Genomic DNA, 12,644 nt, shown 5'->3' with positions numbered 1-12,644 from the left:
TCATCTCTGCACCGACTGCTTATCATTGCACCTGGAATGACAAGCATTTCCACATCTGTCTTCTGCACATCCACACGGTTCATCTGTGATTCCACCACAGCACCCAGAAGACTGCATGGTATACAGTGGGCACCCGAAGGCAATGTTACATACATTGGCTAACGGACAGAGGGGTGAGGTGCACAGAGGTTGTGATGGGTCACCCACTGTGGAACACTGATGCCATAAGAACCCCTGGAAGACAGATGGGCTCCCAGGGGCCACCATTACTGCCATGACCCCTGTGGTTTCTGAAACGGGAAAGAAAGTAAACTAACATTTCATGAGTGCCAACTTTGTACCAGGCACAAAATCTTCTCATCTCTTCTTCATGGTAACTCTACGAGTTAGGTACTATTACTCTCATTTTAGAGTTAAGAAAAAGGGGACTCAAACAGTTTAGAAAATTTGCTCAAGGCTCATAACTGGTGAGTGAGCAGCAGGACCTGGGTCCAGAGCTGCCTGACTTGACAGACTCATTCTCTCCACCACAGCAATGACACACCATATTGTCTCATACCTTCATGCCTTTGCAGATGCTGTTTCCTCTAATCAGAAATTTTATTTTTTTCAGTATTGGCTGAAGGAATCTCTAAATACTCTAACAACTATCCCCTGCCAAATTAAAAATTAGCCACTCCACTAAGTGTTCCTATGCCACAATATGTATTGGCACCTCTCAGGTGGCGTTTCAATTGTTTGATTTTATGCTAGTCTCTCAGGCTTGAGCACACTGTGAGGGTGAGGCTGAAAGTCCTGGTCATTTCTCCATCCACACTGTCTGGAACCTAATGTACATGTTCCATGTATGTCTGTGGAATAAGTAAATAAACAAATGAAGTAAGTTCTCTGGTACTTCCTGCATTGGTGGTGATGGGGGTCCACTTGTTCTTACATAACATGAGGTTGGTGATACCAGCCCTACAGACCTGCAGATCCGATACTGAGCAGAAGGGATGAGGCAGCTTTTTGCTGGCTTCATCTTCACCTGTGAAGGCTTCAGCAGGTCACTGCTGATAGGCATGGCTTCTCTCATAAAGCTGGGTTTGCCAGGGGTGAGGGAAGACATGGAGTGTTGGGCAATACATCTTACCAGGATCCAGGCATTCTGAGTTTTAATCTCACTCTTTTGCTAGCTGAATGTGTGATGAGTTCACATACCTCTAGGGACCTCAATTTCCAAAGATAGAAAATGCGTATTGGGAATGCAGAACTAATTCAGTGGTTTTCTAACTTTCTTAATCACCAAAGATCTATTGTACAGAGTTTTTATCCTTTACTCTCATGTTGTAAGAATCTCTGTTTTATTAATTAAAAAATCACCTTTATTTAACAAGTGCAAAAAAAAAAATGATAGGAAAGCAGACATCTATAATTCCCAACAAAATGCACTGATAACATGAGATAACTAATGCTAAACACCAAACAGATAATCTCAGCCCAAAGCAAAGACGTTGGATGTTTCTGTCACCTATGAGGCTGGTTCTAGATAAAGTCAAGATACCCTGTAGACTTTCTGAAATACCATAAATGCCAATGAATCCCTTTCTAACCTTTGAGCCCCCAGGGCTACCCGTTCCTTAAGAAGACACAAGGGAACTCAGAAGTTGCTGAGATCTGTCTTATGTATGCAAGTCCTGCAGGAGGATTGAGTCCCCCTCTCGCTGGAATTCAGTTATTCCTAACTAGAAAATTATACTCCCAAAGGAGAAAAAGCCCTTCATATATCCAAAAATAGGGGGGAAAAGTCTAAGATGGCAGAAACATAACAGACTTGAACAAAGACAGTGCATTTTCAAATGGAACACATCTACGTAAAACAAAAACCAGGGCTACAGACGACTTAGACAGAAGTGAATATGAGAAACCAACAGACACTCGGCTGTGCAGGAAATGCATGCTACAGGTTCCCTTACAGGGCACGAAGCAAAGTTAACACCGGCTCGATACTTACAAGTAATAGGAGTAGGAATAAGCATTTCTTCTATATATTGATGGGCAGTCAGATGAAGAAAATGTCCAAAAAGGGGGAAAAAGAAAAGACAAACAAACAAGAATTAGATTTTTATGAAATCTTGATTCTTAGAAATGCATATATTATTTTAGCATCCCTAAGCTCAAGCAGATGCAAGTTCCTCCACTAATTGTCTTCATGGAGAATCAGATATTTTGAGTGGTAGAAGAAATGAGAGAAACCTCTCCTGTGATAGGGAAACTCATTACTTCGCACAGAGGAAGCCAAGTTTCAAGTTGACTGTTTTCATTGTTGGACAGTTCTTTGTGGTCAACCAAAACCAGCTTCTTTATAATTATGGGTTTTTTTTTTTTTTTGGTCTTGGATCAGCTTTCTGTGGCCTCCCAGGACCAGTCGAGGACACATGTGGCTCCTGCACATGACAGTGTTCCCATGATCTAAGCAACACCACAATTACTCCTTCTGTCTTCTTTAGTTCAAGTGAAATCACCTCATAATCTATTCAGCAAGGTCATGCCCAACGCAAGGAAATCCTGTAGAAGCACCCGAGAAGGCTCCCAGGGTCCCCCACTTCCCAATAGGCAAGTCCTTGTGCAGGGTCCTCCCCACACTGAATCAGGGCTAGACCTGTGTGACCATTCGAATGTGGCAGGCCTTACATTCCGAGACTTTCTAAACTAGGTAGAAAAGAAGCCTCACAGCTCTGTCCAGAGCTCTGTCTCGGAACCATGAGCTTCCACGTAAGAAGGCCCGTTTTCCTGAGGCCCTCACACTGCAGAGATCACATGGAAAGGCCCTGAGACTGCATGAAGAGAAACGAATGTCCCCAACATTCTAGTCCCAGTCAACCAACTCGTCCCAGCTGAGACCCTGAACATCACGGAACAGAAACAAATCGTTCCCTTTAAGCCCTGCCTAAAGTGAAGACTCATGGGCAAAATAAGTAGTTGCTCTTCTTTAAACCATTAGATTTTGGGGGTAGTTTGTTACACAGCGGTATACAGGAAAACCAGAAAAAACTCAACCTTATCATGAAAGAGCAGTGTACTAAAAGGGAGTTCCAACCTTCGACTTGAACAGACTCTACCTTGAATAAATTCTCTGTGCCTTCATTTCTGCACCTGTTCCTAAGGTAGGCTGAACTAGATTCGTAGTTTTCAAACTATTTTCCCAGAAGCCTGGAGGTTCCGCAGAGCAGCCACATTGTAATGAAGAAGGAGGGTACAGAGCAGGTGGGAGTGCTGGTCCCCCACCATCTGCCAAAGCCAAGCATCTCCATCTTTACCTATTTTATAAATTGGAGTTTCACCTAAGATTTCACATGGCTAAGAATTCCACTCTCCAAAAGAGAGCTTGAAAACATCATTGCCTTCAATCTCTTTCTAATGTCCCTCCTAGCTCTTGGCTTCTGAGCAATCAAAAAACTCAAATAAGTTCATGATATTCTCTTTGCTAGAACTTTTCTTGTGTTGCAAGAAAATAAAGGGGAATGTTTTCTATTTCATATCAGATTTAGCTACACTGACAATAAGTGATACATTTGTGGATTGAGAAAAATTGTTGGATGATTCAAGTCTCCCAATATCCATCTAAGTAGGCAAGAATTATTTCCTTCTTTCTTGAATTATTGGATTAATTGGAACCACTGTCTTGTTTGCTTGGGCCAGGAAGATATGATCTTTATAACCATGTCAGGGGGCATGTTTTTAGAGCCCCAAATTTCCCTTTCTCAAGTAGGAAGTTGCCAAAGCCCCCAAGACAGGGCTGTCTCTAGGCTTTCTCTTATCTGTTGACAAAGCCCAACACTGTAGCCCCACTAGGAAAGCAACACTGAGAGGTAAGAAGCTGGCAGAAGGAAAGCCCTGCACCTCTTTAGGAGGCTGAGGGGGGGACAAGGAGCCACCGTGCAGCAAGATCTGCCCATGCAGAAAACTGTTCAATATCCTAGACTGAAAGAACAGCGGCCCTAGAGGATGAAAGAGGGTGAAGAACTGGGATCCATGATGGATAGGGACTGGAAAATCCCACAGAAAGTTACCAAATCCCCTTCGCCAGCCACATGGGTTGGCACCATAAAGATACCATTCCTCTACCTCCTTGCCGGTTGGTCTAGAAAGCTCGTTACCCATTTGAAGAAGACTAACAGACACCTGAGTTCTCCATAGTGTCAAGAACACCGGGCTGAGAACCACGAGGCCAGCATTCCAATCCCAGGTCTTTCGCTTGCTCACTGTGACATCTTGGGCAAGTAAATTCCTCCCCTTGGGCCTCTATTTCCTGATCCACGCACCAAGGTGGATGGCACAGATGACTGACAGCTCAGACAGCATTTCAGTACCACTAGTTAGTAACTGCATGGCCTTGAGCAAGTCACCAAACATCCCCAAGTCCCCGCTTCCTCATCTCAAGCTTAGAGATAATAATTACCTATTTCCGAGAGTCATTGTGGACATTAACATTAGATTATATTGACTTAAATTAGATTCAAAGTAGATATGATATATAATATATAAAATATTTTATGTATATTACAGTCATCTAAGTTAATATTACATTATATTAACCTAAAGACCCGGACTATAGCAGGATAGCAGGGCTCAGTAAAGGGTGGTTTGTGTCCCTACCTCACCCACAGATGTAAGGCTTACTGTTTCCCACTCTGATGTCAGGAACAAAGTGTTCACCTCTTTAGGGATAATAAAAATAGGAATAAAGTAAGAGCACATACTTATGCAGCACCCATATGTGCCAGGCATTGTTCTCGGCTCTTATTCTACATAAATTCATTTTTTCCTCACAATTGCCCTAAAAGGTAGGCATTGTTGTCATTTCCATTTTACAGATGAGGAAACTGAGGCAAAGAAGGTGAAGTAACTTGCCGAAGACCACACAGCTAATAACTGGATTTGACAGCAGCATGGCTCTAAAGCTAGCCTGCACTGCCTTCCAGGAAGGAAGAAAACAGATGCACCTTGAGCATTTGCTGAGGCATTGAGATGCCACATGCCTTGTCTCTTTTAATCCCCTCCATGACCCTGCAGAGCAGACATCAGTATTCTCCTTTTATTTTTTTTATTTTGAAATATTATGGGGGTACAAACGCTGAGGTTACAATATATTGCCTTTGCACCATCCAAGTCATAGCTACAAATGTGCCCATCCCCAGACAGTGCGTATCACCCACATTAGGTGTGAATTTACCCATCCCCTCCTCCTCCCGCCCTGCTGCCCAACAGCAAACTGGTACAACCTCTATGGAAAGTAGTATGGAGATACCTCAATGCCACTACTGGGTATCCACCCAAAGGAAAAAAAGTCATCCTGTTTGCCTTTTAGATGAAGATTCTGAGGTTCTAAGAGTTTGTTCCTCACTAGGTCAAAGCCCTCCATCCTGGGCTGGATTTCTTCACTGTCAGCTGCTACCTTCTCTTGGGATCAGGTTACACTCAGCATCTGGACCCTCTAGTTTTTCTGCTCTCAACCTGCAGTAATCAACCCTTCCTGAGCCATATCTTCAAGGAAACATGCCTCCTTCCTCACCTTCAAACCACAGACCACCTCTTCCAAGTAGTTTCTCTGAATTATCCTGGATGTCACCAAAAGCCAATGTTTTTCTTGACCTAGCTTCAAGGCAACTCCAGGATGATGGTGATCAACAAACTTCTATTAATTGAGTATCTTTTCCCAATTAAACTGCAAAGTCTTCCAGGGCAAGTGTCACAGGTCTTTACTCTGTGACCAAACAGTTTACCTGTGTGCTTTTTCTAAGCCTTGAAGATTTACTGAAGGTCTAAATTTACAAGGATACAATGATATTGCAAGTAACAGATTGCCTCAAACCAAAAATCCTGAGCAGGAAGACAGCTGTGCTTAGGAAAAAGTCCCCCAAAACAACAACAAAAAAACCAATAACCTGAAACTTAATAAATCACATACCGCAGAACCTTCTTTTCAACTGGTTGACAAGATTGACTTTGGGCACAGTTTTCCTTTGTTCCATACCATTTAAACAGGATCAAGTTTAACAGGTTGTTAGTTGCCTATGTACTCACCCATTTGACCAGCTACCCATCCATCTAGCTCATAAACCAGTCATTCACCTATCTACCCAACCACCCATCTACCCATCCACCCATCTACCCATCCACCCATCCATCTATTCATCCATCCATCTACCTTTCTGTCTATCCCATAAACTCACTCTGTCATCTATCCATCCATCCACTCATCCATCTATCCATCCATCCACTCATCCATCCATCCATCTATCCAGCAATCCATCCATCATCCATTCATCCATTTCTCCATCATTAATTCAGTAAAAACTTCTCAAGAGTGAACTCTATACCTGTCTCTTCCAAGTACAGATAGGAATCAAATAAGATCCTGATCCAGCCCACATGACTGATGAGAGCACCAGAAAAAAATTATAAGACAGGTGTAATAATAGCTACCACTTAAACAGTGAGAGATCATTTATGTGCCAGGTACTGTTCTAAGTACATTATGTGAGCTATTTTATTTAATCCTAATGATAACCCTATGAGACATTATTATCCTCATTTGACAGATGAGAAAAGTGAGGCTCAGAGAGGTTAAGCAACTTGCCCAAAGTCACAGAGCTGTTAAGCGGCATGGGCAGGGTGAGAATCCAGGCAGTCTGACCTAAAGAGCCTGTATTGACAACCAGTATGTTGTTTTGTCTTCTGGAGTGACAAATGGTATGATGTAGTAACAAAGGGAACTGTGGGGTCATACGTGGGGGTAGAGGTGGGGAGGGAAACAGGCAAGATGGCTCAGAATCTGTGATGCCCAGAGCTGTGAAGTCGAAGCGAAGCCACATGGAAGAGGGGGAAGGTAATTTTAGGCACATTGAACTGTATTTGTGGACTGGGCAGGTGGGTTAGCAAAGTGGGAATGTCAACAGGTTCAAAGGGCTGGGTCCCAAAGAGCTCAAGGAACTTGGTCTCAATCCTACATGTCACAGGAAAAACCAAAGATGCCAAGTAGCCAAACGTTTGTTCCAAATGGATAATTCTGGCAGGAGGGTGAGGAGAAAGTCAGACGGGAGAGCAATTGGGGTCATGGAAGCTACTGCAACAAGGGCCAGACAAGAGATATTGGGGGCCCCTTTATAGCGATCATGAGGATGGAGCAGAAGTGGGGAATTGGAAGGTGGTTAAGAAACACAATCAACACGTGATCAAATGTGGGCATATTGAAGAGGACTCCCAAGTTTCCAGTTTGAATGGCTGCTCACATGAGTGCAAACAGAAGGAGAAAGGGTCACTTTTCAGAGTGTGTAGTCAGGAACAGTTTAGAATGGGGCAGACAAGAGAAAATGACACATTTTGTTAGGGCTGTTTTCCCACCTCAACAAATCACTCAAAATTATGCCACACAATTTAGCATCTCTGCAGGTTCTGTTTTATAGTTAACCCAGGTTAGATGGTGTTTCAGTGTGTGGACTCCATTATCACATTGCCCAAGTTTGACACCCAGCTCTGCCACTTATTAACCGTGTGATTTTGGACAATTTCCTTAAACTCTATGTGTTTCAGTTTTCTGATCTGTAGCACACTCTAACCTAGTAACATGCCCTGCCTCTTTTAGCTCATCCAGTAGTTAGCTTTTCTGATTGCCTCATTGTTTTTGCTTTTCTTTCATCCTCACTAGACGATGTGTCCTCCAAAGGCTCAGGCCATGGCATGTCTTTCAGGTACTGCCCTCCAGCCTTGTCACCCTGCTACCACGGGACTTGGTGCACCATCGATGCTCCATGTTGATACCAGGGGCTGTGTTCTGAGTGACGCTCTCTTGCACAAGAGACAGAGTGTCGATCTTGGGCACCATCTGTTCTCATTTCACTGGGCTTTCCCATTCAACACGTTTTTAGGGAATTCCCGGTATTTGCAAGGCACATTTGAGATAAGGATGAATCAGAATAAATGGCTGATGGTTCAGTGGAGGGGATACGATACGAATACAAAGGACAAATATAAGGCAGAACATAACATGGATCCTTGCAGACGGGATCCAGCTGGGGAAGAGACTGTCTAGGTGGAGGTCAGGAAGGATTTACTGGAGAAGATGACTCTTGAAATAGACCTTAAACATGGGTAATATCTGGTCACATGAAGCTTGGGAACATAGGCATTGAATAAGGAGAAAGTTCACAGGAACAACTATCGGAGTGGGGGTGAGACGTCAGGAGACCTGCCAGGACCGCTGTGGATAGGGGGACAGCACAGCCTGACAGAGTTCCCCAGACATGTGCTTCTTCCCTTACTCCCACCCCATGAACCATCCTTATAAGGGAGAGAAAACAGTGAAGGATTTTAGACAGGTTTGGGAGTACAAGTTTTATTTTTGAAACATTACCCTGGCTACAGTGTGGAGGGTGGGTTGGAGGGGTGTGATGACGCCAGGAAGCCAGTGAGGAAACTTATGCAACAGAGCCATAGTGGTCTGCCCCAGAGAAGAGGAGTCGGTGGGGAGAGAGAGAGAGTATGTGACCAAGAGAATGTAAAGATGCAGGTTTAGAAGAATCTGGGGTGTTGGAATCCCATCTGTTGGGCTAATTGGATGGGAGGTAGTAGTTAGTGCCTGTCAGTGAGATGGGGACATAAGATTGGCAACAGGTTGGGGAGTAGGTAATGATTCTGACTTTGACTATGAAACACCTGAGGGATTCTCATGGTAGAGGACCAGGGACAGATGATCCAGGGCAACGGAGCTCTAGTGAGAGAGGACTGAAGTGAAGACTCATTCCTTGTAGGCCATTTCCATCTTCAAGGCCAGCGACACTGCAACCACTGGGCAGAGTGACAAATCCACAAATGAAGACTTGTGCATGTGGCACAGTGGCTGCACGCAGGGGAGTGCCATTGGGTCTGTCTGGAGTTGGGGGCCGGTGGGAAGACTTCATTGAGGAGGTCACACTTGGGAGTCCTACTTGGAAGGTCTTGAGGCTGAGGGTGACCAGGAAATTTGTAGGTGAAGAATGTCAAGACATTTCACTCAGAGAAAGTGTATGCACAAAGGAAGAATATCGTGAAGTTGGGGAAAACAACCCCAGAGAGGAAAAATGGGACCTGAACTTGGGGCACCTGTTCCCTAGTCCAGGATTTGCTTGTTTGCTGCCAGTCTCCATGGACAGATAGAGCAGACAGAAGTCATCAGCATGGGCTCTGGAGTCAGAGTCTCAGCTGGCATCTTAACTCTGCCTGGGACCATGGCCAACTCATGTAACCTTTTTGAACTTCAGTTTCCTCTTCTCAAAAAAGCAAAAGGCATGTCCTACTATGATTATTAGGAGGATTAAAATCAGAGTATGGCAGCAGTTTAAATGGAAAATGAACAAATTAGATCAGTGTAGGTATTTATTGCAACACTGCTGTTACCATATTATTGGTGGGTGAGGAGCTGGCTTGGTACAATTGATGGTCATGTGGAGATGGATGTCCCTGTAGATACTGTGCATTGTAATTCCTTAGGCAGGACCAGGGAACAAAACCTACTACAACAATTAGCTCATCTGATCTTCAGAATAGCTCCTTAAAAGTGGCTACATCTCAGAGATGACAAAGCAAAGGCTGAGATTTGTTAACTTGCTTCTCTAAGATTAATAGCAAATAAACACGACTGTGAAAATTTGGATCCAGTTTTTCTGATTCCTGGCCCACAGCTACAAGGTGTCTGCATCCATTAGGCTGGGAGCCATTGGAGGGCAGATACAAATCACAGAGGATCAATGCATAACCAGAGATGCATATATTTTATATCTTACAGTAGACACTCATCTTTCAAACTCAAGATACTACAGATATACTCTTGGAAAAGTTACCATTTGGACAGATAAGGCATGATTTGTGGAAAGTTTAGGCTGGACCAGGAAAGGCAGGGTGGAGGAGGAGGGGAGGAGATAGGCAGTTATTCCTAGTGGCTAGAACCATGCATGGTATCAATTTTGAAAATATCTCCCTAAAAGTTGCCTAGTTCTCATCTGCAAAGTAAGAAGGGAATGAAGTCAATGTAGGACCCAGACAAGTCCTGGGGTGCAGCTCTGCCAAAGAATCCGGCATAACCTGGCTCTGGTATTACCCTGTGCAAAAGTGCAGGCTACACCTTTAGCTTTGGGGGACCATGCTCAGACACCAGGAAGTATGTCCCAAGGTGTAAAATAGAACTATATGACACATGTGGGCATATGCATATAATTCCACACCCCACAAACATTAAAGTGGAGACCTTCTCATAAGTGAATGGTTTGTAATCACCTTCAACCATTAGGATATACTGGTTTAAGTACTAAAACTTGAGCTTTCCACCTTAATTTGCATTGAAGGCGCACAGTGCCCTGTGGTATTAAGCTGAGGAACCACAGAGGCGGCCTTGCAACTCCTTGATTGCCATTGTTTTGTGGGTGAGGATGTCCAACTATTCTAAGGAGAGGACACAAGGGATGAAGATGACCAGGACTGCAGTGCTGAGTCAGTGATGAGGGTCTCTCTCAATGTCAGGACTCAACATGGTCCTCATGAAAAGGAGGTATGTCTTGTGACATAATGGCATGTGGCATCCACTTTAGAACATTCTAAGGTGCAGATGTGATCAATAGATCTGGGAGAAAAAGATAGAGCCATTATCTAGTGACAGCATAAGGATGGATATTTCACAGCGAGTATGGCTAAAACCACACCAGTAACTAACTCCATCAGTGAAGGGCTCCAGGATCCCTTCGTATAATGCTCGTGTAACCCTGGATGTCTTTATGTAGTCCCGATTCTGCATGGTTCCACATTCAAAGAATCCAAGTCTAAACAGCCAAGGTGATACAAAAGAATTCTGAACTTTAACTTGCATCTCTTGCAAACTATAAGAGAATTCCTTTTGAATTACCCTCCAACATCTCATATCTCTTTCTGCCTTCCATTTCTCAAGACCCCCTACCCTGTTACAAAACAAAACCAAGCAACAGTAACAAAACATCCCTCGGGCCTTGTTGATATTTTTGTCGATCTCTCTTTCTTTCTCTTTTTTCCTCCCTCTTCCCCTCCCCCCCCAGTTGTCTGAATTTAAGTTAACTTAGCTTCTTTCTTGAAGCCCTCCCCTTCATCCTTTGTCTCTCAAGCCCATTCTCTTCCTGCTTTTTAGTTCTGTGTCACAAAGGAAAACACTAATGGGAAGAGAAAGACTCTCTTTGGAGAATGAGGAGGAAGCCCTAAGGCCAATCGTGGAGACTCCTCAGAGGGAGAAGCTGGGGACTTCTAATGTTTACTAGAAACATCTGTAGCTGTAGCTTCAGGGAGACTTTGAGTCAGTGGAATTTATTAGGAGCAGGAAACAACAACAACAACAACAACAACATCAAAAAAACTGAAAGCACCTATGCCCCTGCACATGGAGGGTAGGGAGAGGACCCAGGAAAGTTCGAGCTAGTGGATGGAGCATAGCAGGTGTTTGACCTCTGAGAACTCCTGGATCCAGGAAGGCTGGGCGATGATGGGAGGCTGAAGAGGTGCTGACACTAAGAGCCTGAGCTGTGGTGATTAGCCTATTATTTGGGAGTTTCTTTTATTTTAATACTTCTTTTAGGTAGACGTGGACAGCATTCTGGCCAGGAGTAAGTTAGTCACAGACTCAATTGATCAATGAAGTTTACCCATATTTACATACGGGACTAAGTTCAGAAAAGGTGCACAGAGGATTTCACCACACCTTTCACTGTCCTTTGGCACAGAAAGACATCGTAGGTTAGTGCAAAGGGTGCAGGCCTGTGTTTAATTTTTCTCTTGATCCACATTTTCTCCTCTTCTTTCCACCCATCTCTAAACTGTTTCTATCAACTAGGTCGGCAAAGTGTCCTATTTTCTCCAAAAGATACTGTGTAAGTAAACACTGATCGGCGCCTTCCCATCCCACCACCATGATGTCTGAGTTTTGCCTCCTGGGGACAGATGGTGGTGCTCATATGACGCTGCCTGTGGATTGGGTCTGACGGACAGTTCTAATAGACAGGAGAGTTGAGGCAGACACTCAGAGGGGGTTAGAACCACACCAAGGACACACTTCCCAGTTGCTCCCACCCTGGAAACATAAAGCCCTTTCCTCCCTCCCCCAAAGTCACACATTTCAGAAATAGCTGCTGAGAAGGAAGTGAAATTTCTTCACAAGCTCACAGACGATGGTGACGTGGGTTAAGCCAGGCTTTAGAAAGAGCAAAATTGGAAGAGTATATCTGACTTACAAATCAGTGGCAAAGAATGAGAGAATTTCAGGCCTATTAAAGAGATATTCAATTCCACTAAATTGGTTACTTTTTCCAGGTAGACAATCCCAAACTCACCTCTGCCTCTAATACCCATGTCAATGATCTTCCACGTGCAATATGCTTACTGTCCCCAGAGAAATCTAAACTCGTGTCCTGCCTCATATAATAGCAGCTGCCTAGTCACTGAGACATATTATATGGCTACGTTTCATCGGTGATGTGATAACACTGTGCTGTCCTTAATCCTCTGAGCACTATTCACCCCCAATATTAACACAGCACCTTCTCTTCTCCCTAGATCCCTCCAACCAGAAAATCAGTAGCTGGATGAGAACCTTAACTCTTAACCCATTCTGC

The 12,644-nt window shown here is 44.0% G+C and overlaps 1 protein-coding gene across 1 annotated transcript in view; it reads right to left on the bottom strand.

Annotated features, from left to right (window-relative positions):
* PTPRT (protein tyrosine phosphatase receptor type T) overlaps window positions 1-12,644 on the bottom strand; it is a 778,866-nt gene that overhangs the window by 137,070 nt on the left and 629,152 nt on the right. Inside the window, exon 22 of the mRNA XM_069495747.1 lies at window positions 1,994-2,023. Coding sequence (XP_069351848.1) covers window positions 1,994-2,023 — 30 coding nt within the window. The remainder of the gene's footprint in view (window positions 1-1,993; window positions 2,024-12,644) is intronic.

The sequence above is a fragment of the Eulemur rufifrons genome, chromosome 20, assembly GCF_041146395.1.
Source record: "Eulemur rufifrons isolate Redbay chromosome 20, OSU_ERuf_1, whole genome shotgun sequence".
Classification (NCBI taxonomy): Eukaryota; Metazoa; Chordata; class Mammalia; order Primates; family Lemuridae; genus Eulemur; species Eulemur rufifrons.
Note: the sequence above shows the minus strand (reverse complement) of the source record. Positions and strands in the feature narration are given on the sequence as shown.